Source organism: Onychomys torridus, chromosome 15, assembly GCF_903995425.1.
Source record: "Onychomys torridus chromosome 15, mOncTor1.1, whole genome shotgun sequence".
Classification (NCBI taxonomy): domain Eukaryota; kingdom Metazoa; phylum Chordata; class Mammalia; order Rodentia; family Cricetidae; genus Onychomys; species Onychomys torridus.
In genome coordinates this window covers 2,310,171-2,338,088 of record NC_050457.1, presented here as the reverse complement: position 1 = coordinate 2,338,088, position 27,918 = coordinate 2,310,171, and the positions used below count along the sequence as shown (strand labels likewise).

The 27,918-nt window shown below is 36.4% G+C and overlaps 1 protein-coding gene across 3 annotated transcripts in view; it reads left to right on the top strand.

Moving 5' to 3' along the window:
• Positions 1–27,918, top strand: part of Slf1 (SMC5-SMC6 complex localization factor 1) — a 78,191-nt gene that overhangs the window by 16,117 nt on the left and 34,156 nt on the right. For 2 of the 3 annotated variants that reach the window (XM_036206771.1, XM_036206772.1), the window contains exons 5-14: positions 8,501–8,663; positions 17,698–17,838; positions 18,977–19,123; positions 19,935–20,078; positions 21,961–22,095; positions 22,987–23,040; positions 23,748–23,906; positions 24,612–24,775; positions 26,952–27,080; positions 27,677–27,842. In XM_036206771.1, coding sequence (XP_036062664.1) covers positions 8,501–8,663; positions 17,698–17,838; positions 18,977–19,123; positions 19,935–20,078; positions 21,961–22,095; positions 22,987–23,040; positions 23,748–23,906; positions 24,612–24,775; positions 26,952–27,080; positions 27,677–27,842 — 1,402 coding nt within the window. The remainder of the gene's footprint in view (positions 1–8,500; positions 8,664–17,697; positions 17,839–18,976; positions 19,124–19,934; positions 20,079–21,960; positions 22,096–22,986; positions 23,041–23,747; positions 23,907–24,611; positions 24,776–26,951; positions 27,081–27,676; positions 27,843–27,918) is intronic. The other variant, XM_036206773.1, reaches the window with a different exon arrangement.

The following is a 27,918-nucleotide window of genomic DNA, read 5'->3' as shown; positions in this document are numbered from 1 at the left end:
AGCAACCAGGGGTCCTTTGCTTCACTTTGATAGTAGCCATTAGTTAATGAGTCCTCCAATAACTCAAACCTAAAAGGATATGTTTGGAATTCTTGCACAGAGGTGGTAACCTGGAGGTTTGTAAGCTCTGGACCCATATGCTTTCCCTATAAAGCTCTTCATCTCTATACTTCGTAATTTCCTTTATGGTAGATATAAGTGCCCCTTTCTCGGTTCTAAGAGCCAAGGAAAAAAATTGATCAAAGGAGGTAGTTTGGGGAACCCACTTTGATAGACAATCAGTCAGAAGCACGGGTCAAACAGCATAAGGATACTGGCTGTGATTGTTTGAGTAAGAATGCTCCCATAGGCTCAGATGTTTAAACACTTGCTCCCCAGTGAGTGAAACTGTTTGGGACAGATTACAAGGTGTGTGGTCTTTGAGATTTCAAATTCCACCCCAGGCCCAGTGTGTGTTTGTGTTTGTCTATCACTGTCTCTGTGTCTCTCAGTCTCTCTGTCTCTCTTTCTGCTGCCACACCCCCAACCCTCGTCCTCTTCTCTCTCTCTCTCTCTCTCTCTCTCTCTCTCTCTCTCTCTCTCTCTCTCTCTCTCTGCCTGCAGCTTAAGGATCAGATGTGGGATTTCAGCACTACTCAAATGCCATGCATGACCTCTTGCTTGCCGCCACACTTCCTGCCATGATGGTCATAGACCAATGCTCTGAAACTAAGTGAGTCCACAAATAAATGGTTTTTTAGAAAGAAAGTTGCCTCGGTGATGCTGTTTCATCATAGCAATAGGATAGTAACTTTTAAACGACACTGGGTACAGTTCTTGGCTCTGAACTGTCAGTCTGTGGAATGTGATGCTATTATCAGGTAAGGGTACCTAGGGAGTGCTTGCTTCTGCAAAACTCTTGCTCACTCACTGATAATAGAGAAATCTCCATTCATTCCAAGAGCACAGAGGGTTTCTATATTCATTACAGTGGGGTGCATGCAGAGGACCCCACATACAAACACACACTTTCAGTCTAATCTATTCTTCCCTGTCTTGTATGGTTTCGATGAGCAATCAGTTGCCATTCTTTGCTTATTTGTGTATGCTTTATCTGTTTTCCTTCAAGATTTTTCTCCTGACCATTGGTTTTTAGCAATTTGAATCTGTGTGTTGGGGCGGATGGGAGGTTGTTTTGTTGTTGATTTATTTTGCTTGTTGGGGATTTTTGGTTTTATTAGCTATTATCATATTTTTCCTTCTCCTGGGTTGTTCCCCTGGAACTCCATTGTCTATCTTGTAGAATACTTAGGTTTAGTTTTGTATTTTAACCTGTCACCACTTAAGGGATTTCTCAATTGTGTCCATTCCACTGATAAGTCTATTAGAAACTCTTCCCTGATACTCGCAGCTTACTTTCATCCTTTCCAGTGGATGAAAACATCATCCATCTCAGCATCTCTATTCTTAATTTACTATTGATTATCTTATCCCGTGCTATTAGTTCAAGTAATTTTTCTAGTTCTGTGGTGTATGCCTTCTGCTTTTTGTTGAATTTTGTTTTTTAAATGTTTTTTTTTTTCTTTTGGGGGAAAAAAAAAACTTTTCTACACTCTATTCTAACCGTGCTTTTCCCTTCCACTTCTCACAGAGCCTCCCCGCCTCTATACCCACACAACTCCAAGCCTTTCCTTTTAAAACTAAGCAAGCAGAAACCAAAAGAGAAAGAGAGAGAGAGAGAGAGAGAGAGAGAGAGAGAAATACATGCAGCACAAAAAAAAAAAAAACAAAAAAAACACACAAACAACAGGCCAATAAGATTAAAAAAAAAAAAAGCCCAAACAAAATAGTTTGAAACAAATTGCCTACAAAATACCATTTACTTGCTTTGTGTTGAGCTTTCTGACATAGTTAAAAGATTAATACTGCCCTTGTAGGATATGACTGGAATAATGTCCTCTAAAAGTTTTTTGAATAGTTAGAGAAAAATTGATAGCAGTTTTCTGAATGTCTCATAGGAAACAGAAGTGATGCTTCAGGTCCAGGCTTTTACTTAATAGGAGAACTTTTATTGATTTAATTTCATTATTTGTTGTTGGTCTCTGAGGTTTTTTGGGGTTTTGTTGTTGTTGTTCAGTCTTGATAAATTGTGTGTACAAGGTTTAATCCACTTATTTTAGGTTTCCCAATTTGTTTGTGTGTAATTGTTCATTAGTGTATTTTTTGTGGAATCACCTATAATGTCTTTATTCATATATGTTTATTGATTTGACTCTTCACTCCTTTTTTCCTTAATGTAGGTAATGGTTTCTCAGTTTTATTTTTCAAAATCTAGCTTTTAGTTCCATAGATTTGTTTTTCTTCTGTGTGTTTTCTAGCCTTTATTTTTGTCTTTTTAATATAAGGTCTAGTATCACAGGCTATTTGAACTGTTACCCTCCTGCCTGGGCTTTTTGAAAACTGGTATTACAGGTGTATGCCACCATACCCTGATCTTCTATTTTTTATTTTAGTATTTACATTGATCTATATTATTCCATTTATTTGCCTAAGTTTGGATTTAGTTTGTTCTTATACTTCTTCCTTGAGGTGTAACATTAAGTTGTTAATTTTTTTCTTATTACTATTATTATATTGTGTTGGTTTTTCCAGTCCCTATGGTAAAATACCCATCAAAAGTAAACGCAAGGAAAGAGGTTTATGTAGCTGTAGTTTCAGTTAATGTCTCGTCAGTTGTGGTAGGGAAGGAATGGCAGTGGAGCTTACGTCAAGGCTGGTCACACATGTGCAGATGGGAACCCAGAGGCCTGCCTGGAGAGGCGGCTAATCTGTACCCTCAAGTTTTGACCTGCCCACTACAAAACCACACCTTCCACCTCAAAGGTTCTACACCTTCCAAAAACAGTGCCATCTGTTGAGGACCAAGTGTTCAAACTCCTGAGCCTGTAAAGCTTTATTGTAAATTTGTCTTGAGGTTTTTAGTCCCTTCCATTTTGGGGTCCCCTTTTTCCTCAAGTTCCCTTGGCCACCAGTCCATAAGGACAAAGGCATAAGCAGGGGCAGATAGCTTTGCAAGGCCTATGAATGTGGCAGAAGTAGCCTTCAGGAGACAGCCTCAGTGAGGCAGCACAACTCCATTCCACATAAGATAGGATTGGGGGCAAGAGCTGGGGAATCACCTAATTTGCATCAAGTGGCCTGCTCTTATCACATAGCTGGATTAGTAGCCGCACAGCCCTATCAAAACAGCTAGAGCTTGTCACCTAATTACCATATAGGCAGAAGGGGAAGAACTTTGTAGGGAACTGTGTCAAGGGTCATCCTTGAGATAATCAGGCATCCAGGATTAGAGACATTCTCTAAATGAGGTTAGTTAGAAGAGCAGGAAGCCCTTGGTGGGGGGGGGGGGGTGGTATTCCTCCATATTGTACCAAGCTAGTAGAGAGTTGCCAAGCCAGTGTAGACGGCAACCTCTGACCAGCAGGGCCTCCAACATTCCATAACTTTCAGTGTGCTATGTTCCCATTTAGAGTTTGTCTCAAGACGTTTTTTGTTTTGTTTTCTTTGTTTTTGTCTTTTTGAGACAGGGTTTCTCTGTGTAGCGGTGGCTCTCCTGGAACTAGATCTGTAGACCAGGCTGGCCTTCAACTAAGAACTCAGAGATCTGCCTGCCTCTGTCTTCCAAGTGCTGAGGTTAAAGGCACAGACCACAGCCGCCAAGCTCAAGATGTTTTGTGGTTGTTTTACAAAGCTGGTAATTGACCCCATGCTAGGCTAGGATCTCTCATGATATTACCAACCTTTGCCTTATTATTGTTTAGTTAGGGTAGTGATTGTGTAATGCTGTTTATTTTCCAGTTATTTGTGTTTTCTTTTAATTTGTGCTGCTGTCAGTACATAAAGATAGTGATTATGATTTTAGTTATATTAGATTTCCTTCAGTTTGTTCAAATTTGTCTTGTGATCACACATGATCTGTCCTGGAGACTTTTCTGTGTACTTGAGAAGAATATATATTGTTGCTTTTGGATGGAATGTTCTGCATGTGTATTGGGTCCCTTTGGTGTGATATATAGTTCAAATTTAATGTTTCCTTTTCAGTTTCCTGTCTAGATAATCACCAGTGTTGAAAGCTATATACCTAAGTTTCCTTATAATTTATTGTAATATAACTTTCCCTTTCTATCCGTTAATATTTATTTGATATATTTTGGTTATCTAGTGTGTGTGTGTGTGTGTGTGTGTTTGTGTTTACAATTACTGTATCCTCATGATTAATTGACCCCGTAATTTCATAATGATATTTGTCTATTTTTATAGTTTTTACTTCAAGTTTCTTTAAACAAATAGAAATACTTTTGGTTTCTTACCTGTGCATGCATTAAAGTTCAAGTCTTATTTTTGGTTGAAGAATTTAAGCCATTTGTGTTAAAAAATGTAATTATTGGTAGGTAAGAACTTACTAATGTCTATGTAATGAAGCCTCTAGTAACTAAAACCTAAAAGGATATGTTTTAGAATATTTGCTGGGCATGAAGCCTATCCTGAAATGTGGTTGCTATATCCTCTGAGACTCTACCATAGAAAACTAATCTTGCCTTTGCACATGGTGCCAGTTGCAGAAAGCTTCTTGGTTAGGGGTGGGATCCCTTTTCCACCTTCCCTTCTCAGGACTGGCATCTCATCTGGCTTGAAGCTGTACAGGCTTCCTGCATGCTGCCACAGTCTCTCAGTTAATGTGTGTATCAGTTATGTTGTGTCTAGGAATCACTGTTTTTTGGAGTCATCCATTCCCTTTGGTTCTGACATTCCTTTCTCCTACTCCACATTAGTTCTCTCAGACCTGAGAGGGGATTTGATGAAAAAAATCACATTTAGAAACCTCTTCACTTTCTGCATATTGTCCAGTTGTGGGTTAGCTTTTCATAATGTCCAGGGTTTTTTTTTTTTTTTAGTTCATTATATATTTTAGATATTAGCCCTCTATTGGATGTGTAATTAGCTCATTTTCACATTCTGTAGCCTGCCATTTTATCTGGATGGTGTTGTAATTGTCATAATAAAGCTTTTCTGTTTCATTGGGTCGTATTTATTGTTTTTCGTGCCTATGCTATTGGTGTCCTGTTTAAGGAGTGTTTTTCTGTGCCAGTGAATTCAAGACTATTCCTCACTTTCTTATTCTGTCAAATTCAGTGTATCTGGCATTAGGTTAAAGTCCTTGATCCATTTGGAATTGAGTTTTGTACAGGATCTTGAATATGAATGGATTTGCTTTCTACATGCAACCTTCCAATTTGATCAGTAACCATTTGTTAAAGATCCTGTCTTTTTTCTAGTGTGTATTTCTGGCTTCTTTGTCAAAAATCAGGTGTCCATAGGTTAGTAGAATTATGTCTGGGAATTAATTTGACAACATTGATCAAAGGGTCTAAAGTCAATATCTTGCTGTTTTTATTACTGAAGTTCTGTAGTACAACTTGAAATTGGGGGTTGTAATATTTACAGCAGTTCTTTTATTATTTGGGATTATTTTAGCTACCCTGGGTTGTTTGTGTTTCTATTTGAAGCTGAAAATTATCTTTTTAATTTCTGTGAAGAACTGTGTTGGAATATTGATGGCACTGTATTAAATCTATAGACAGTTCTTTACAGGATGCCCATTTTCATTATATTAATCCTACCGATTCTTGAACATGGAGACCTTTCCAACTTCTAATGTCTTCCTTGATTTCTTTCGTAATTGTTTTAGTTTTTTTTAAAAAATCATCTGTCCTCACATTTTTAAAAATTAGTTATTTTTTTTATTTTTGGATGCCATTGTGAAAGGTACCATTTTTCTGATTTCTTAGTCTGCTTGTCATTTGTATATAGAAAAGCTACTGATTTTTGTGTGTTAATTTTGTATATTACTACTTTCCTGAAAGTACTTTTCAGCTGTAGAAGTTTCCTGGTAGAATTTTTAGATTAGATCTTTTATGTATAAAACAGTATCTTCTGCAAATAAATATACTTTGACTTTTTCCTTTCCTATTTGTATCCCCTAGTTTTCCTTCACTTGTCTTATTGCTCTCGCTAAGACTTACATATTATTTAATATTGATTATGTATGGAGAGAGTGGACAACTTTATCTTGTCCCTGATTTTAGTGGACATGCTTTGAGTTTTTTTCCATTTAGGTTGATGTTGTTTGTGTTGCTGTTGTCTATTATGTTGAGGTATGTCCCATATATTCCTATCAAAAGTCCTGACTTTTATTATGAAAGAATGATGGATTTTGTTATAGGCCTTTTCTGAATGTAATGAGATGATCATTTGGTGTTGTCTTATTTCTGTTTGGGTGGTAGATTAAATTTATCAATTTATATATAAACCATGTTTGGGATGAATCCAACTTGATCATGGTAGACAATCTTTTTGATGTTTTCATGGATTCAGTTTTATAAGTATTGAGAATTTTTTCATCTATGTTCATAAGGGATATTGGTCTATAATTTTTTTTGGGAGGGATGGGTGTTTGTAATTTAGGTATTGAATAATAGTGGTCTCATAAAAAGAAATGTGAAATGTCCTTTCAGTTTCTCTTTTGGATAGTAATTTGAGGAATATTGGCATTAAGTCTTCCTTGAGAGTATCCACTAGAAAGAGCTAAGCTATGTCTAAACCAAGAGATGGGAGTCCCCATGGAATAGAGATAGGATGAGTAAAGGGGTACCTACAAGCACATTTTGTTTTATCCTAGGCATTTTGTGTAGAAGCCAGAGTGGATAGTATCTTCCCCTCATGTATGTGTGTGCATATGTGTGTGTATGCACATATGTGTGATAATCTCTTCCCTGTTGGGCTGTGTGGGTTTTGTTAATGCTGTATATAATAAACTTCAGCATGTCACTTAGACTTACAGCAGTAATTTCTTTGTGCCTCGTATTTCTTTGTGGTTTTTTGTGGGGCCATTGTTCAATGAGGACTTTCCTGAATGTTCTTACTTTACCTTTGCCTCTCATCAATCACTTGGACGTGCCACATCATAGAAAGACTCCCATCATGCTTTTCTTGTATGTAATTACTCCTTTGTAAATTGCCGGGCAGTGGTGGCGCATTCCTGTAATCCTAGCACTCGGGAGGCAGAGGCAGGTGGATCTCTGTGAGTTTGAGGCCAGACTGGTCTACAGAGCTAGTCCAGGACAGGCTTCAGAAGCTACAGAGAAACCCTGCCTCAAAAAGACCAAAAAAAAAAGTAAGTCACAACTCCGGAGGGATAGATTTCTTCATTGTGCTAGATGATCTTCAGTGTTAAATATTGTCTAAATTGCTGACTCCTGTTGCTGTAACCTTCTCAAAGCACTGAGTGTCGTCTTCCTTCCATGGCTCAGATGACACTCAAATTCTGCCTTATATAGTCTGCCTTATAGAGCTCTTCATCGAAATGCGCAGAAGCTTTATCATTCTCTAGTAGTCTAGATGTATTTGCTTTGTTTAAGAAAAAAAATGTGATTTTTGTGCCAATGTTTCAGTGGCAGCCAGTAACCACTGGCCCAGCACAGCCACCAAGGAATTTCCTCTTCTATCTTCACTTAGCCCTTTATCCTAACTTTTCTTTCTCATGAAAGGCTTGTGACTAAGGATATGCAAGTGAAGACATACTTATCTTGTAGTAGATTCCTGATGTCATACCAGCTATACTTTACCATTAAATTTCTTTAAAGCTTACCTCATTGTCACGTTTTCCTCTGTTCTTTTTCTTTCCTTCTTTTGTTCTGCAAAAGTGAAGTAGTTTCTGTTATAGGTTCAAGAAAAGTTGTGATTATATAGATACTGCTTTTTCTTGCTTTCTAGAATCTAAACAGAAGCCAAAACAGTGATTCATATTCGAATGAGTTTGTCTCTGTGTGTAATACCTTCAGAATCCTTAATGCAAAACTATTCTTATATGAGTTTAAGCTTTTTTTTCTTTTGTTTCTATTGATTTTGATTTTTGTTTGGTTTTGTTTCCTGAGATAGAATCTCACTTATATCCCAGATTGGCTTAGAATTTATTCATTTCACTCCAGGGTGAGTGTACATTTAAGATCCTTCTGCCCCTGCCTCTCCAAATCAAGAAATGTTAAAACACAACTCTTTAGTTGAGTCTTGGCAGCTAGTATTGCTTGTTTGTTTGTTTATTATTCACAGTGATTTCCTTGGAGATGTGTTTTGCCTTCCAGGGTACCTGGTACCTGTTGTTTTGACTTATTGCTGTGACTTGTATATGTCAGTTGCTTCAATAATCATGGATCATAAAAACATTTCCATATGAAGAAACAGAAAGAATTTAGTAAAATTCTTAAAGAACATTTGGTCTAGACATCTTAGGTTTTTAAGAGATTACTGCAGTTGTTAACTTTCCATGGTCCCTCGGTGACCCAAGGGAATGACCTTTTCAGGAAATGTATTCCTATCCCTAAGGAAGTAACTGGTAATTGACTAAATAGACTCAATTTTTCTAATGCTTTATTTTTTTTTCATCATCTGCATTTTTATTTAGAGTTTTGGAGGCTGGAAAGGCAAATGTCATTTTACCAAAAAATTCTCCAAGTGGGATAACTCATGTGATTGCCAGTAATGCAAGGATCAGTGCTGAGCAAGAGCAAAAGAACTTTAAGGCTCCGTTTTATCCAATTCAGTATTTAGGGGATTTTCTTTTAGAGGTAAGTACAATAAGTACTAGACATCTTAAAATGTTTGTTTTTATAAAGTATCAACAGAGTGAAATGAAGTCATTTCTATGTCGGTCCCAGAGGATAGAGTCTAGGCTGCCTCTTAGACACCAAAGTTTACAGATGCTAAGCTCTCAAACCCCTTTATGTAAAATAACAGAGGGTTTAACTGTCATCTGTATCCACCTTCTTGTACACCTTGAATTATCTCTAGATTACTACAAGCCTACATGTTTAGCACCAGTCAGATTTAAGCATTATAGGCCTGTTATCCAGCTGGGTTTGTCAATTTCATGGATTTAGAACAAGTAGAAATGGAGGGCTGAATATGTATATTAAAGTTGAGTTCTGAATTTTGAAAATGCAATAATTAGGAACATGAAATGGGATAGTTTAAGGCATTCTCAAATCCTTAAGCAGTCAAGCATGTGGGTATAGATTTGAGAGACACCTCAGTTAAACTTGTCTCAGTGTCTGCTTACACCAGGAGTGCTTTAGTGCTATATGAGGAAAGTAACTTTAGTTATTTTACCACACATTATAGTAAAATAGCAGAGAATGCATGACATAGAAATTTGAGATTGCTGTCTCTCTTTGAAAAGAGAGAATTGTTTCTAAGATCTAGAAATAATTTCCTGCCCCCTTCTTCCTTTGTCATATAAATACCAATTCTCAAGTTTTTGAACAGGGACCAAACTCCAGATAAAACTCGTAATAGATAAGTGAAGAATTTATGACTCACTCATGGGGTAAGAGAAAGCTCTGAGTGTTCATAAATAACTTCATCATGAACAGTCATACTTCTTCCATTCTATCTCATTTCAGTGGATACCATGAAATGATCCCTGTTAACTTGTACATAGTGCCAGGGACCTAGAGTCATTTTTCAAAACCTTCCTTCCCTGAGTTCTTGTACCCAGTCATTACTAAGTCATATCGATTTTATTCCACATGTCTCTTGATTCAAACTGCTTCTCTTTTTTTCTAAAATCATACTAACATTAAATCTTTTCTTTGTGTACTTAGAATAAATTTCTACCTAATAATATTCTACTTTTAACTTTGTGTTTTCCATAGTATGTCCTGATCACCTCACACAGACCTGGAACATGGATTTTCATTTCATATTCGTTAGATTAGCAGAATTGTGAAAGCCTTCTGAATCTTCTGAGAGTACACATTAATATGTCTTTCCATACTCACCTTTTCCTGGTGTGCCATAGCAATGTAAACTTGGAAAATTGGATTTAGTTCATGGGATGTATCATTTGAACTATAGGAAATGTCATTGTCCTTGACAGTGATTGATCTAGGAATGATCACGTGGTCAGATCTTTGGGGCAGTGAGAAGTGTAAGAGTTAAAATATTTCCTCCTCAGTCTAGCCTTGATAAGAAGACAACCATATAGACAACTGAAGGAAGGAAGAATCCAGACACTTACCATAGCCCTAGAGGTAGGCACCTACAATTCCAGAACTTCAGAATAATGGAGCAAAAGGATCATGAATTCAGGCTCACCTGGGCTCTGTAGCAGTACTGTGTCACAGGCAAAAACAGAAAGTCTCAACCCTTGCTAATCCCTGAGTTTCTGGATTTCTCACTCTCAAAACGAGTTCTTTCATTGACCCTCATTGCCATTCTGAGAATTAATACTTGTGTTGAGTTGTTTCAGTTGATTTTCTAGTACTTGCCACCAGCGATGGAAAGTCATTCTTAAAGTATATCTGAATTATATATTTTCTGTGAAGATGAATGGTTGGAGTATATTATATAATAACCATACAATCCTAATATATAATAAAACTATGACAATATTAAGATTTAGCTGCTGAAGTATTAAAGAACAGCAAACATTATGTCAACCAAAAGTAGCAGATAGCATCTAGTTTATATCCTGAGTTTAAAGTACATTGTTTTGTGAGTTCTGGGTCAGACAGAAGTGCACAGCTGGTCTAAGTGAGAAAAACCACGTTGTGATTATTTCTAGGAAAAATGAGGAAGTTAATTTTGTCTCACTCTTTTCTTCCAGTTCTGTGGCATAGGACACTCTGTGCACCTCACATACTTCCTTTAAAGTATTATCTAGGAAGAGGTGCTGTGGAAACTGAGTTTAAAATGGCGATCACAAAAACTCTTGTGTTTAATGTTCCTAAACTTCTTAGAAAGCTGAGGGGCAGATTTGGGTTAATATTTAGTCTAGGTTTATAGGTCTCTATGGAAGACTTGCTGTGCAATGCATTAGAGATACGAAATGAATAACATCAGATATCCATCTTTGAGGTACTTTACTATTTAGTAATGAAGAACGAACATGGAAATTATTAATTTCAATTTCTAGTAAAATGCAGGTTAGTAAAAAATTTTGCAAAGTAAAGGAACACAAAGGGGCAAAATTACTAATATGTGTTCATTGTTGATCTGTGTGTCAGATTTTACAGAAAGGAGAAGTTGTTTTGGAATGCTTAAACTTCTTTGGACTGTGAACTAAAGGAAACTAAGAGATCTGGGGTGATGGTTCCATGAGCAAAGTGTGAGGACCTGAGTTCAGAGCTCTAGAACCCGTGTAAAGCCCAGCATGGTAGCACACATCTGTGATCCCAGAGTCCTGTGGCGAGATGGGCAATGAAGACTAGCATACACAGGAGCAGGCGATAAGAGGCCCTGTCTCAAACACGGAGGAAAGTGAAGACGACACCCACACTTGTCCTCTAACCTCTACCCCTGGCACACGTGCATATACAGGCGTGCATGCTCACACACATCATATGCACACAGAAATTTTTTTAAAAGAAGGAAATTAAAATGAGTTGAAGGACACGTACAACAGGGGCAGCATAAAGACTTTCTAAGTTAAATCAACTAATTTTACCTAGATTTCTGCTTTACTTGTTCTGAGATATCATGAAGTCATTTTGTTCTATGCCATAGTACATGCAGTAGTCTGTCCCTGGGTGTGTTAAAGTCCATTCCTAATCTTACTGTGATTGTGAGAATTACTAGAACTGCTGCTCCGTGCCGACAGTGATCACTGTGTACACTATGCTAATCACTTTACACTCTCTTTCTTATTTAAACCTCTATTTCTATGCCATCCCACTTCAAGTTGATGAAATTGAGGTACAATGAATTAAATAAATTGCCTGACTTCCCATAACTGTCATATTATAAGGGTAAAGCACCACTCAGTGAATTCTGTTTTCTTTAGTAAAATCTACCCCCATTTGCCACACCTCTCATTTGGGTTATTTTTAGGTTTCATTCACTAACTTTTTCTGTAAGTAATTAAAATTTTGTAATGGCGTTAAATATCACAAGATAGTAGTTAATTATGAAATTTCCAAGTAAGAGTCAAAGAAAAATCTTTATAAAAACTGTTCTTATACCTAAGTTTCAGGGAACCTGAGGAAGAGAGAGTGGGAGGATTCTAAGACCCAGAAGATGAGGGAGTTTTCCTTGAGATCCTCTCTTCTGCTACTGTCAGAAGTTGTGCCATAGTCTCACCAGCATGACTGCCTAACATAGATCACCACCAGAGTGCATGGAGAAAGCCCACAGAGAACTACAGCCACCTAAGGAATGCTGAGAATGGGAGAGTCATTCTTCTCCAGGGAAGAGCCCAATTATTTATTCAATTCCAAATGGGCAGCCCTGAAAATATGAAAACATACAAGAGCATTATACAAACTGAGCAGGTTGTAGTTAGGACATGTACTTATACATACACATATACATATGTGCATGTAACAACAAATAGTGGGGAAAAAGAGCCATGAATGTGAAAACAAGCAAGGATGGTTTGGTGGGATGAGAGAAAAGCAAAATAACTGTTTTATAATCTCAAAAATAAAAGAAAAAGACCCACCCCCACCCCTGGCCTAAAAAATATCAAGGTATAGTCAAGCATAGTGTTACACATCGATAATCCCAGCACTTGGGAAACTGTAGCAACAGATCACAAATCCAAGACCAGTAAAAACTACATAGTGATTTCCAGCCCATTTGAACTGGATGAGCTACATACTGATGAGCCCTATTTTTGTTGTTTTGTTTTTTCAAAGGCTATAGTCTGTGTTAAGAACTGAGTAGCATTTTAAGCACTGTTGTTTGCTACTTGATTTCTCAGGTTCATAATCTTGTTATTAATCCCAAGTCCAGTCTCATGAATTATTTTATTCAAATTGTGTGACAAATACCTTCGCAGGATATTAGAATTAGACTTGAGAGTAGAGTATTTACACCTGATCCAAGACAGACACTAAGTTAAACATCTGAAAGAAACAAGGTAGGCTAACTAGGATTTCCACTGCTGTATTCCTAGGTAATAGACTTTATAAATCAGTGGACTTTTAGTTACACACTGACATATAGCACTATACTGCATAATATAGACTAGATGTGAACTTCTTTCCACATAACAGATGTGGAGAAAAGCCTTACAATGCTTAAAACCTAGTTGGTGCTAAACAATATTTGTAAAGTAAGGAATTTTAAAAAAAAAAAAAAGAATATTTACTGTGGTGATATTGTGTTCCCCAAAATATTGTGCACCCTAATAAACTTATCTGGGGTCAGAGAACAGAACAGCCACTAGATATAGAGGCCAGAAAATGTTGGCACATACACCTTTAATCCTAGCATTCCAGAGGCAGAGAGGTCTGCCTGTCCTCTGAGTTCAAGGACACACTGGAAACAGCCAGGCATAGTAACACACACCTTTAATCCCAGGAAGTGATAGCAGAAAGCAGAAAGGTATTTAAGGCGTGATGACAAGGAACTAGAGCTGATTAAGCTTTTAGGCTTTTGAGCAGCAGTTCAGCAGAGATCCATTTGGATAAGGACTCAGAGGCTCCAGTCTGAGCAAACAGGATCAGCTGAGGAACTGGCAAGGTGAGGTAGCTGTGGCTTGTTCTGTTTCTCTGGTCTTTCAGTGTTCACCCCAATACCTGGCTCTGTGTTTGTTTTTATGAATAAGACCCTTTAAGATTCATGCTACAATTTACATTTAAAATAACTTCTATAAATCTAATAGTAATAAATTGAAGAAAATATTGGTATTTTAGTTTAGAGAAGGGTTTATGTTAACATTCTTTTTAAATAATATTTTTATTATTTCTTTGAGTTAATGATGTATTTTGATCATATTCACTCTGACCTCCCTACCTACCCTACTTTATGCACTTTGTTTCACAGTTCCCTCTCCCTTCCCCTTCCTCTTTACCCACCCCCTTTTCTTTCTTCCCTTCCTTCCTCTCTCAGTCCCTGGAGTCCAGTTTGCTATAGGTGTTGGGCTTGCCATGAAGTATGGTTGATGTGCCAGAAAAGTGGTCCTGCTTTTCTCAGCAGCTAGTAATTGCTAGTAGCTCTTCAGCTAAGCATGGGACTACATGCCCACTCTCACCCCAGTACTGAGATATTGTCTGGCTTGAGCTTGGACAGATCTTGTACACGTGTGTGTGTGTGTGTGTGTGTGTGTGTGTGTGTGTGTGTGTGTGTGTGTTCACACATGTATTTGGATGTGGGCAAGAGATCATCTTCAGATGTTGTCCCTCAGGAAGCCACATTTATGTGTGGCTCCTGGGATTTGGAATTCACTGGAGACATCAAGGGAACGAAGAAATGATGGACACAGGAAAGCTGGGGCTTGGGTGCTCTCAGCTTTCAGATGAAGAAGCCTTAAGCTCAGCATATTTATTATATATAATTGAATAGAATTTGCATACAGCTGTACCAGGAGGCAGGGTTATTACGTACAGATAAGCATGGAGGCAAGGTTTGTTGTTTATAGCTGGATCAAGGGGACAGGTTTAGCTAATCTCTGTAGGGCCACTCTCTGTAGGGGAGCAGTGTTCAGGGTATTAATATCAGGAAGGGGAAGTCTATGGTTTACATTTTCTGTACCCACTGTCCCTACTTGTATTTGGTATCCAGAGAGACTTTGCCATCCCTGAGCCTGTGAGTTCTTGACATGTCTGTGCCCATGTCAACAGCACACATTTACTCAGGATTTTACTCACTCAGGATTTCCTCTGCTCCCTACATCAAAAGTCATCTGCCTTGCTTTTTGGAGTCAGGGTTCCTTTCTGGATTTGCGGATAGCTGAATATGCTGGGCTTGCTAACTAGCAAACTCTGTAGATTAGCCTGCCTGTTTCTCACCAGTGCTGGGATGTACTGGCCAGATTTATGTGAACTTGACATAAGCTAAGGGTCATCTAAAAGGAGGGGGACTCAATCGAGAAAATGCCTCCAGAAGATCCATTTGTAGAGCATTTCTTAATTAGTGATGGGAATGAGATTCAGTTCATTGTGACAGTACCATCCTTGTGCTGATGTTCCTGGGTTCTATAAAAAAGCAGGGTGAACAAGCCATGATGAGCAGGCCACCAAGCAGCACCCTTCCATGGCCTGTGCATCAGCTCCTACCTCCATGGTTCCTGCCCTGCTTGAGTTCCTGCCCTCACTGCTTTTGATGATGAACTGTTGTTATATGGAAGTGTGAGTGAAATAAACCCCTCTCCTCCCCATGTAGCTTTTTGTCATGGTGTTTCATCAGAGCAATAGTCACCCTAAGACAAGTTGGTACCAGTGGTGGGGTATTGTTGTGACAGACCTGACCATGCTGGTTTTGGGAGGATTGTGGAAGGACTTTGGAACTTGGGGCTAGAAAAACCATTGAGTGTTGAGCTCAATGAGCTTGGAAGGTAAGAATGTTGAGAGCAGTGCAGATAATGGAGTCCTGGCTTGTGAAGTTTCAGAGGAAAGCAAAGACCCAACCAAGCTTTTTGCTTGAAGAATATATAGTGCCTGGTCATCTGGAGCTGAAGATATGGCTGTGATTAACAAGGAACTTGAACCTAAAGTAAAACCTTCACTTTATTGAGACAATGGATGCTAGGGGCTGAAGAATCAGCTGTGATTAAGAAGAGGCCAGTGCTATTGAGGTGAAGTCTTATGGGAAGTGTTAACTCAGAGTCAAACACAGAACCTGTGGTCCAGAGGCAGCCAAGGTCTTACCTTCTGCTGGTGGCTCAGCTAGTTATTGTAAGAGTCACCCAGGTAGTACTGGTTTTGAAGGCATGAAGGGGTAATGGAGAGTAACTGAGGCTTGGGACTGGATGGCATGGATCAGATTCCTGAAGAAAGTCCAGGAGAGGCTATGGAGGAAGGTGAAGACCAGTTGCAGCACTGGAGCCCAGTGTTTTGGAGATGCAGCAGCAGTGGTGTGGAACCAGCACAGCCACCATGGCTGCCCCTGGGAGTGGAATTCATAGCCTTATCTTTCTCTGTGTAATGAAACATTTTTTCCATTTAAGTTTTTCACATGTCACACTTTATGTATCAGTGTCTAATTCTTAAATCCTTAACTTAGAGTACTTGTATAATGCACCCCAATGTATAGATCTCTTGTGTAGCTCCTGAAAAGGATAAAAAGTAAACGTTTCTGGTCTTTTTGCTAATGATAATAAATGTTCCTTTGCATTCTTTTTAACTGAAATCTTTGTAGAATTAGCCCTGATATTAACCATTTATTTGTCCAGGCTAGGGGTTTATCTTCTTTCAAGCATGTGAGGTTAAAAAACAAACTATTTTTCCTGCTATAAATTCTTCCAAATAGAAATTGTTTGTATATTTAAGATGATTCTTTAAAAGGGAGAAAGAGAAGTTCTTATTCTTATAAATTTTTATCGTTAATTCTGAGTTGATGTAGAAATTCCATCATTTGCTCTCAAGGGTTATTCTGGGGCTACAAAATTGCCACCTGCTGAAGAGGGACTTTTTTGCCTGAAGAGGGAGTCCCCACAAGTAAGGGAAGCAGTGTGACAGACAGTTTAGGTTCCCTTGTAATTATTGCCTAAGATGTTGGTCTTCCACTTTTCTGTGCAAATGTGAATATGTGGACACAGAGATATGTTGGGAACCATTATGAGCTCACCTTTACTTTTAGCTTGTTTTCTTGCCCCTACATTATATGTATAATTACATGGATATTTTATAAAGACTTAGAAAATGGTTTATGAACTCAATTCAGATTTTTTTTCAAGATTGTTTGCAATAGCAGAAGGTAAAGGTGCTGTTCTGTAACATAGGTGCTGAATTATCTTGCAAATGAAAAATCTTACCAGTGAAAGACTGAAAGGTAAACAGTCTATCCACAACTTGACAAATTTTAAGTCTAGATTGTAGTTTGTGTGGAGGTATGTATATATGCACTCAGGTACACTTTCAAGTGTAGAGGCCACCTTGTGAGGAGTTAGCTGTTAGCCTTAGATATCATTCCTTGAGAACAGTCCACTTTATTTTTTGGTTGTTGTTTATTTTGTGGATTTTGTTTTTATTTGCATTTTCTGTTTTTTCTTTCTTTGATATTTGTTTCTTGAGACAGGATTTCTGGAGCTTGCCATGTAAACTATGGCAGATAGCCAGCAAGCCCCAAGGATCTACCTGTCTCTACCTCCCATATGTTGGATTCTAAGTGTGTGTCAGCAAACAAAGCTGTTTTATTTGTCTGGGTTCTAGGGATTGAATGCAGGCCTTCATGCTTACATGGTAGACAGGTTACTGACTGAGCTCTCACCAGCCCTGAATTGTAACTTTAATCTGCATAGGGCTGTGTATAAAATGTTTTGGTCCTAGATGCCTCATAGATAGGATTGTTACTAGACAAGGAAGTCTGACCATAAATGGACAATTTTTAGTATCTAGGATTTATTCTTAATGTTTATAAGGCTATATAAAATATTTTTGTCCTTGATTCCTCAATAAATAGCAGTTACTAGACAAAGCATTCACTTTTTGTATGTATGTATGTGACATACAGAAATCACTACTATTTAGAAAGTTTGCTGTAAGCATTGGTTCCTTGAAATATTTTACCAGTTTTTTATAACCTTTCTTTTAGGAAGACTTGATCAGACAGCATATGCAATTATATATTAAGTTGAAGTCCATAAAATATATATAATAAATATGCATAATAACATTATTATACTTAGTTAATGGCCTAAACTTTTTTATTCACATACAGAAAGAAATTCAGAATGATGAAGATTCCCAAACCAGTTCTGGTTGGACCAAATACAGCAATCAAAAAAAAAGCAAAGATCTTAAGAAAGACACAGGATTTCTTGAAATGAAAGCTGCTGGAGAGAGAATGTATAGAACCCAGGTAAAATTTTATGTATTAATATTCTCTGATCTTTTCCTAAAGAATTATAGAAGAGAGCCCATTCTTGGTATATATATATATATATAAAGTAAATCTTGGGATCTGAAATCGATGAGTTGGGTACAAGTTTTTCTAAGTCTATGTTTTAGGACTCTTTGAAATAATGCATATGTGCCTAGAGAATTCTTTTCCTCATCCCTGAACACTCTGTTCATAGCGGTCTAAAGTCAGACATGTAACTAAGTGAACAGAACAGAGCTTAACACTAATTTGTATTAACATGAAGAACAAGACAACAGAAAAAAACAACAAAATGGGAAGACCAAAGCTGTTGTGCAGCAGTGTGTCACAGACATTAGTCATAAACAACAACGACAAAGCCTCATTGGTTCTGCTGTAGAAAAGCTAATGTTCAGTTCATGCTATGTGTAATAGGTCTGTTTGTTAGTTTATCAAATCAATCACTCAGCAACTATTAGTCTAAACTAAAACATTTTTATATGTAAACAGAAACTTGTATTCATGCTAGGAACAATTTGGAAGTTTTTAAAATTTGTAGTTTCTTAAATCACATGACAAGTTTTACTAAGATTAAAATACTTTAGCCTTTTTGCTCCTACTCCTGAATACAGTGCTATTTGTGCCTTTTACAACTCCCTTCTATAATCATATGCACATCTTTAGTGAGGCCTTTTGAATTGATGTGTCTAAAATAATGCATTCTAAATGCAGTATGAACAGGAGGTTATCAAAATAGATTTCATGTTATTAAATATATAAAAATAGATAATTTGTAAAATATAAGGAAATTATTAAAATAAAGTTAGGAGGTTGTCCATAAAATTAGCATAGAAATTTCTCGTGCCTCAAAGAAAAGAGATTGTAATACTTCTTACTCTGAATAATAAGCAGGTTAACTGAGTATTTCTGGTAACTTACTGTTTGTAAAACATGGGATACTAAAGCATTTGTTTTCTAGCCCTTTTTGTAGAACTGGGATGTATTAAAAATCACTTTGCATTTTGAATTTAATCTCGTGTGTTATAAAAAGCCTGTCTTTCTGAAGTTTTCTGTGTCTTCCATTGGTTCTGTTGAAGCTGTACTAACCCAGAGTATAATTAATTTTATAAACATGTAGAACAAAATGGAAAATCGTGATGAAAATGTTAATGATAGATTTGCTCTGAGTCAACATCACAAAAAAGAAAAATTCAGAGACTGCAGAAAAGATATGAAATCTATTAAAAAGAGAAATACATTCAGAAGACATACACATGAGAATCAGGTAAATTTTCACCAAAAAATTCATTTTAGCTTATAAATCCTTTCTAAATTTACTAAATACAATGTGTCATGAAATTTCTTGTGAAGTACATTTATAGAAGTGTTATATGACATTTATGCCATGTTTCTAAAGGAAGAAAAAAAAAAAATGCCACTTTATGAACTCATTGGCCAGGGAAAGAATCAGTCTTAACAATTTTTAAGCCAACTTTGTATCATTTTCTAACTGTAACTTTTCCATTTTACCTGGAAGTGTTCCTTATTTTACAACTTACATTATTTTTCCTTTTTTCTTTTTTTTTTTTTTTCATTTTAAAATGGCATTTAGTTTTGCTTGTAAATGAACATTTGTAGGTCACACTATTTTTGGACATTTTCCTCACCTATATGTTTGGTTGTTCATTTGTGTTGCATTTTTAAACTTCATCCATTTTTTTGTTGTTGCTGTTCATAGGCATTTGGTTTTCTTTTTGTTTCTGTAAGTATTTGATTGGTTGTTTTGAGATTATCAAACAGTTCTGCTATGAACAAGTGGCTCTTGGTACACATGTTCCAGGATTTCCTAGCTGAGAATGTATTCCTAGGAATGAAGTTATTATCGTCGGGACAATGTGTGTTTTCCCAAATGTTTTTTCCTAATGTATACACACTAGCATGTGGGTGAGCTTTTCCTGTGCGTAGAGCTCTGTTGATCAATGTGTTAATGTACTTGAAAGCCTCTCCCCCAACACACACATACTTTTTTAAAGCTTATTTGGATTTTGTAGCATTTAATACATATTCTGCTTTGTTTAATTGTGGTCAAAATACAGAAAGAAACTAAGAAAAAAGTTAAAAATATCCAAAGGACTTACATTTTGAGGAAAAAGAACAAAAAAGAAGGTTATTGCAAAACTGATGATGAGCATGACACACTTAGAAGTCCTTTTCAAAAGCACGTGCATTACAGAGTACAGGTGAGGTGATAGGATGTGTGTTTTGAAGTTTTCCTTTATAATCTAGAAAGGCAATGTGACTATTAAAGGTGTTTGCTATATTAAATTCTGTTTCCATATATTATTTTACTTATTATACATACATTTATTAGATACAATATAATATAATTAAGTGTGGTCTATCATAAAACTTTTTATATGGATACATAAGGAAATTTGGGCTAATTATGATTCTAAAATTAAGTTTTTCATAAAAAGAAAAAAGAGATCTGGAAAAGAGGTAAATCTCTTTTTTAACATTTAAAAATTTTGAAATTACAACATTTTTTCTTTTCCTCCCTATATACCCTTCCCCATTCTCCTCCAAATTTATGACCTCTTTTTTCACTAATTATTTACTAATAATCACACACATATGTATCTGCATGAACATATATATTCCTAACTCTAACCTGTTTAGTCCATATAATGTTACTTATTGCATATATGCTTTTAGGGCTGACCTGTTGGCACTGGACAACCAAGAGCTGTGTGTTTGCCTGGGGAAGAATGCCTCTTCCACTCCCAGCTTTTCTCAGTTGCCTAAAGTTCTTTCTGTAGGACTGAGGCCTCATAGGCTTTCCCCATCCATTCTGGCATGCCCATTGGTGTCTTCCTTGTTCAGCTCATGCTTAGACAGTCATGTTGGTGAGACTATGGATGTAGCTTCTGATGTTACTAGGAGACACACAATCTCACATAAACTCCCTGATCCCTCTTACTTTTAAAATCTTTCCGGCCCCTCTTCCTTCAGGTTCCCTGAGCCTTAGATGCAGTCTACAAGTCTACATATGGATTGAATGTGGTTTTCTGTAATGGTCCCTGTCTGTTGCAAAGAGAAGTTTCCTTGATGTAGGGTGAAGGACTACCCTTGTATGTGGGTATTAAGAACAAATATAGATTGCTCTTAGGGATTATGCTGACATAGTAACTTAGAAGTATAGATTCTCCTCCAATAACCCTGACTTCATTAGCACTATGTAGGTTTCTAGAACCATGCACAATTTTCCTCTTGTTGAGTGGGTCTTAAATCCAATTAGAAAACAGTTGTTTCCTGCCATGCTCTGCATGCCACTACTGCATCCTTAAGATTATCGTGCCATGCTGTTCTTTGATGTTGTTCATGGGTTTCATGGCTGGATAGGCCTGTTGGTTGCCTCCTTACCTGTGAAGCTTGCATAGAATTTCTGAAGTGTATGGCGTCTTCAGCAATAGGGACTTACCATCCACCTCTCAGAGGATACAGGTGACAAGGTCAGTAGGAGTAGGCTGTATGTTTGGGAGTCCCCTGGACAGCCCTGGTCAACAACTCCGAAGAGGGCTTCTCGTGTCTGGTTTTGGTGTTCTTTGGCTCTTGGTAGGAGCACCCTTGGGGCAGATTTTTCTTTTTCTTTTTTTTTTAAAGTGGAAAACACCACAGTAAACTACATCTGTTTATAGTTCATAAAATCTCTTCAAATGTGAATATTGTTTCTAATTTTGTTCTTTGGTAGAATACAGACCATTTATAATAAAATTATCTCCCTTTTCAAACAGATTTTTCTTAGATAAGCTTTTCCTAAAATGTAACTTTATTTTATGTTCCAAATATATAGATTGAACATTCTAAATCCAAAAATCAAAAGGCTGAAACACTTGAGAACAAGTCCTTCTCAGTGGCACATGATGTTGAAAATTTCTAATGTAAAGTAGAAAATCTATGCTTCATCTTATGTTATGGACCAAGGAAAACAGGCTAGGTACACTTAAGTTGTGTATAAAGTTACCTTCAGGTTATGTATAGAAAAAGTATAAAAGACTTTGGTTTTATGATAGGTTCAAATGAAAATTTTTACAGTATCTAAATTTCTTTACATGTATATAGAAAGAACTGAAGAGTTCTCTTCTTACTGATTATGCCAATGAATCAAAAACCAAGGATCTCAAGACAAATATGGATCTCACGGAAGTAAAAAATGCCTTAAAGAAGCAGATATACAGAGATATATATAGAGCTCAGGTAATGCTTATCACACTAAAACTCTTCCTTTAGTAAGCTGTAAGTTACTGGGAAGTCTGTTTGAATTATGGATTGTTTGAATCCAGATACTTGGTGGTATTTAGGGAATATTGTGTGTTGGTGGATACTTGAAATCTGATACTTCAGGCTGGCTTATTGTGCTTTGCATCTTTGATGAGCTTAAGAAAGGGGTTAAGAACAGGTGATTTACTTTTATCTTGTTAAAGTAGGAGCCCTCTTTTTCTAACTTTACATTTCTAGAATAGAAGCCAGACAATTATCATTTGAATTTACAACTTTTTAGTAACAAAATTCAATGCATCTTATAGCTTCACTAGCAGTTTGTGTATTGCTTTGCCAATTTTTTGTCTTGTTTTCTATTGGCTTGCTTATTGAATATCTTTGTAGAACTTTCCTGAATCAGGATGTTATCTTTTATATTTGCTGCAGGTATTTTTCACTATAATCTTTTCTAAAAATTTACAAGTACAGGTATTTTAAAACAATACAAGAGGTTTTTATGTGTGGTTGTTGAGAAAACGTGACTCATTTTCCCCCCATTGGACTTATATATAAAATGTTCTCTGCATTTATATTTTTAATTATAAAGTACTAAGGAGAATAGATAACTTCAGATCTCTAAAGTGAAAATGACCTGAAGTTATTTTAATTGAGGAAGAGACAATAGAACTGGTCTATTCATGAGAATGCTATTACCCTAAAATGATGATAGTTACTAATTTGAGACAGAATGAGTATCAGATTAATTATAGTTATTAATGTGTTCCTGAAGCTATTTTGAATGTTTGGCCAAGGTTTTGTGCTTTGTAAGCTGAAATATAGTTTTCAACTTAAACTGTTAAATTTAATTATATGGTTGTTGTTTTGTAGGCTGTTCGATACAACTGCATCACAATAGATAAACAGCCTGTATACAATGTAGAGGTAAGGGGCTTGGAGATGGATGGTGATTTGGGTCAAAAAAGAAATGTAATTTTTCGTCATTTTGATTTAAGGTAATGTATTACTTATAATCAGATATGGGGTAGGGAAGAATTATTCTCTTGCAAAAAAATTTTCAACCCAGCTATCAATAGTGCTGAGGAAAAAAAAAAATGTACCTAGTGCTCATAGATGAAGTATATACTTTTTTCATATTTCATAACTTTTATAATTACTACTTTTGTGTTAAATTCTTGATCCAAAACTTCTAAAATATTTTCTTTTATTTATCACCATTCATTCTTTTTAAATGGATTATTTTCTTCCATGTGGTCTTTAGAATGGTTCCAGTCCATAACAGTTACCCTCAGGTTTGTAAGACAAACATTGCCTCTTAAAGACTTTCTTTCAGAGAAATAGTTTATCTTACCTCTTCAGGCAATGAAAAATAATAAAGAAACAGCTAATAACGCTTTCACATGCCTTCTAGTTTTTGTTGTTTGGTTTTTTGAGAGCCTTCTAGTTATGAAACACAGTAATACATGTTACTTGCTTGGGACGAGAAAAGTTCAAACGTCGTGCAGTCTGTCAAGTAGTAAGGACAGGAGTCACCTACTTATAGAGGAGGAAACAGAAGCTCTTTACTCATTCAAGATCTGATCTCAGAGGTAAACTTTTCTTCTTTCAGTCATAAAATTATTTTTTCTTAGGTTAAAAATGCAGAGCTCCCCAGAGGGATATTAAACTTAATTGAAAGCCTCATAGAGGGACAGTTCTTTAAAGAAGCCATTGAAGAGCTTTCCTCTTTGCAAGCCCATTATGTCCCTCCTGTGTGCCTCCTCCATGCCCTTCTAGAGAATGTTCTGCAGGTAAGGACACCTTGTGCACTTGAATTATTTTTTTAAGGAGTGCTAAAATGTGACTTTATTAATTGTGATTTTTCTTTACATCCCATTTTACTAGAAAGTGAAGTACCCATTTGTTATCACTTTTTCTATTTTTAACAATATTTACCTACTATAAATGACTTAACCTATTACAAAAAAAGGATGGTCGAAATATAAAAAAAAATTACTCAATTAAAAAAGATAAGATGTTACCTATTTTTGCTGTGGCATAAATGTCTGATTATGGTATCAGATTGCTATAATGCTTTCAGTAATAGTCATTTTATTTGTGGTATACAGGTTAAGTGAATGTAGTTGGTAAAAACAGTTAGTTAGATCTATGGAGTAGCCTTCTATCGTGTTGAACAGGGTGCTGGCTTTATACCATAACAGGGATAAACTATGCTGTGGTAATGTTGAATACATGTAAGGATGGAACATGAAGAGTTTCCACCTTTGCTTCCTTTAAATGTTCTTAATCTCACTATCATCCTATCTGAAAATGCTACCCCTGATACTTAACATTTTCTGATGTATAGAGCTCCATGATAACCTTCCCTGTTATTTCAAACAGATATAATTGTCTAAACACAAGAGTAGGCTAGAGTCATTGTCTAGTTTTAAACTAAATTACCTGATGAACTATTTTAGCTACATTGTTTTCTTTTGTTTCTTTTTAAATAATAGGATAGCATAGATACCTTCTCTGGTCGGTACTTTCATATATTGTCAGCTCTTCTCCATCTGCACCCTCCTTGGAAGTCGCCAGCCATGCTAAGGTACTACTTAGAGCTCTTTCAGTGTCCAGCCTGTAGGGGAGGAGCCTGGTCTCTGGTGGAAGTGCTAATCAGGTAAGTTGTTTCTCATATAAGGATGCATAATTGTCTAATAGTTGTTTGACTGTTTTTTAGAACTTGATTTTAAAAAGTATATTTGTATTTTTAAAAAAATATGAATGCTTGTGTTTTGTATGAAAAGGACAAACTTTATATTGATCAGGTTTGTCAATATTTTTAAAAACTAAGTATAATAAATAGAATAGTACCAAATTTTAAATTTGTTTCCAAAATTATGAATTTATACATATTTGTAAGAAAAATTATTGAATACCAGCATCAAATTTTAGTCATAGAAAGCAAAAATATTTGTCAATCTATGCAGTATCTATTTTAGGGGTTGATATTATTAGAATTAGAATTAGAGTTTCAGCCAGCACTTATTGTCTCCCAGATATGTCATTACTTTACTGTGTCATCTCCCCGGGCCTTTCTTGTTTTCTGAGTGTCTCCAGAAGTCCCTGGTTTTTTGTTTTTTTTTTTCTCATCTAGCTAAACTAACTATTGTTTAATGATATGTAGTATAACTTTAATAGTTTTCCTTGGTTGGAAAGAGTTTTTCATTTATATATCCACAAATATCCTTCAAATAAGGAAGAAAAGACACTTGAGTAGCTAGGCAAAGGTGAGATATTTTTAAGTTTCTTGAGAACATACCCAGGTTTTGTTGCAAACTAACTGGGACCAAGTGTGTTTTAAACTCTAGACTATGGGTCAATAAAGTGCCTGCCACATGAGCATGGGACCTGTGTTCAGTCCCCTGAACTTTCATTTTGAGAAGCATACTGATATGGTGACAGTATGCTTTGAATCTTGGCACTGGGGAGACAGACACAGACTTGCTGACCAGTGACTAGTTTTGCTGCATTAGTGAGTTCATTTTACTGGGTGTGGGGGTTCACTCCTTTAATCCCAGTACTCAAGAGACAAAGCAGGTGGATCTCAGAGTTCAAGACCAGCCTGATCTACAAAGAGAGTTCCGGGACAGCCAGGGCTACAAAGAAACCCCATCTTGAGGGGAGTGAGGGAGAAGGGGAAGAGTCTATTTTAAAAATGAGGTGGCAAGCGATTGAGGAAGATGCCTGACATCAGCCTCTAGTCTCCACGTGCACACAAACATGTATGCACATAAACAGACTCACAAAGTCAAGGACACTGGAGGCAGAAATAAAATGCAACAGATACATTTTTGATATTATTAATAAGAAAATTTTGAGTTAAATAATGAATACTGTTGCCTAACTTCTGTCTCTGTAAGTCTTAGAATTTATTAGTGGTCTTACTTTCTCTGTAAAACTACATTGCAGGGCTGGAGAGATGGCTTAGGGGTTCATACACTTTTTGCTCCCAGGTTCCATTCCTAGCATCCAAGTGGTAGCTCATGACTCTCTGTACTTCAGTTCCACGGGATCCAATGCCCTTACCTTCTTCTGACCTCTGCTAACACTAGATACATATGGGGCATAGGCATACATGCATGCAGAAACATCCACACATAAAAAATGTAACAAACTTGTTTACTTAGCGCCCGTGTGCGTGCGTGCATGCATGTACACCATAGAACTGTGCTCTTTCCTCATATGCACAAGCCAAATTCAAGTGCATAGTAGAACACAACAATTATCATTTAAAGTTCTGTTGTACATGGTTATGACAAGATAAATATGCAGTCATGTATCCCCATTTATTAAGGAGGTGGAAATGAAAATAATCATGGGTAAGGAAGCATACTATAATTAGTATTATAAACTGAAATCGTAGTGGATCAAAAGGACTTGATGAAATTCCTGTGTCTTTGTTCTTACCAGTGAAATCAAGTGGACAAGGAGAATACTGATAGTTGCTAGATATTATATTGAGACCAGAGAAATAGATTTGTGTTAAGACCTAAATGCAGGTGTATATCTGTGAGTTCAAGGCCAGCCTGGTCTACAAAGGGAGTTCTAGTCCAGCCAGGGCAAAACAGAAATCCTGTCTTAAAAAACAAACAATAAAATAAAACAGAAACAAAAAAGAACTAAATCTTCTGTATTTGACAAGATTGAAATATAAAGAAAATTTTTATTGAGCTTACCTTAAATTTGTTGAAGATTTTGATAAAATTGTGATCTTAAAAAAAGAAATATTTTGTCCACAATTTATTCAGTACCTTTAATTTTATGAAATACATTGTTGGGTTCATACTTTTCAGGTCTTGCCTTTTCAATGAAGGTTTCTGTCATCAAATATCAGAAAATATTGGTTCTAAGGTGGTCCATCTTACATTGCTCAAGTTTTTCTTTAATTTACTTGAAAGTGAAGTACGACATTTGAGTCAAAAGTAAGTGTTAATCACAAGAAATATTTTCTATGTTTCTAATTATATATGTATCTGTCTTTAAGAAGTCTCTATGTTTCTGTGTAAGTTTTGTTTCAGTTTTCAAATACAACCCACTGGCAGTGATGATTTGCTTATTACATTCTTTTTCTTTCTAATTCCTAAATGCCCTGTATACATTACTGATTTGTATCTAACTGAGACCATTTTTTTCTGTGCACATTCATTTTATATGTATATTTATATGGAGAGAGAGAGAGAGAATCAGTGCACGTGTGTGCGTGTATACAGAGACCAAAGGCTCAACCTGAGAGTCATTCCTCAGGAATATTGACAGTTATTTTGAGACAGCGGTCTTTCTTTCTCCTGTAGCTCACAAGGTAGTGACCAGTGGCTCCAGAAACCCTCTTTTTCTTCCCCAGCACTGGGACTGCCTGCTTAATGTGACGTACCCAGTTTGTGAAGCTATTTTTTAACATTTTGTCCTTTACTGTCATTTCTCAAAAATTGGTAACATTCTTGTCCTATTAAAAATAGGTGTGATGACTACCATGGTTATATTGGCATAATAATTTATCTTTTGTTTATATTTTAATTAGGTTGTGTGACTGGTCCCATTCTCAGAGTCTAAAGGTAACAGAAAAAGCAATTCTTCTTGAAATCTTTTGGTCAGGAAGTGAAACTTCAGGACTTTTGACAAAACCAGTAAATATGCTTTTGGAATGGACTATATATTCTCACAAGGAAAAATGCAAGTCTAATGATGTAAGTTGGAGTACTTTACAAAAGAATATAATCTATAGAAAAAGCAGTTTGCTCTCCTTATCTATAGGTTTCCCAA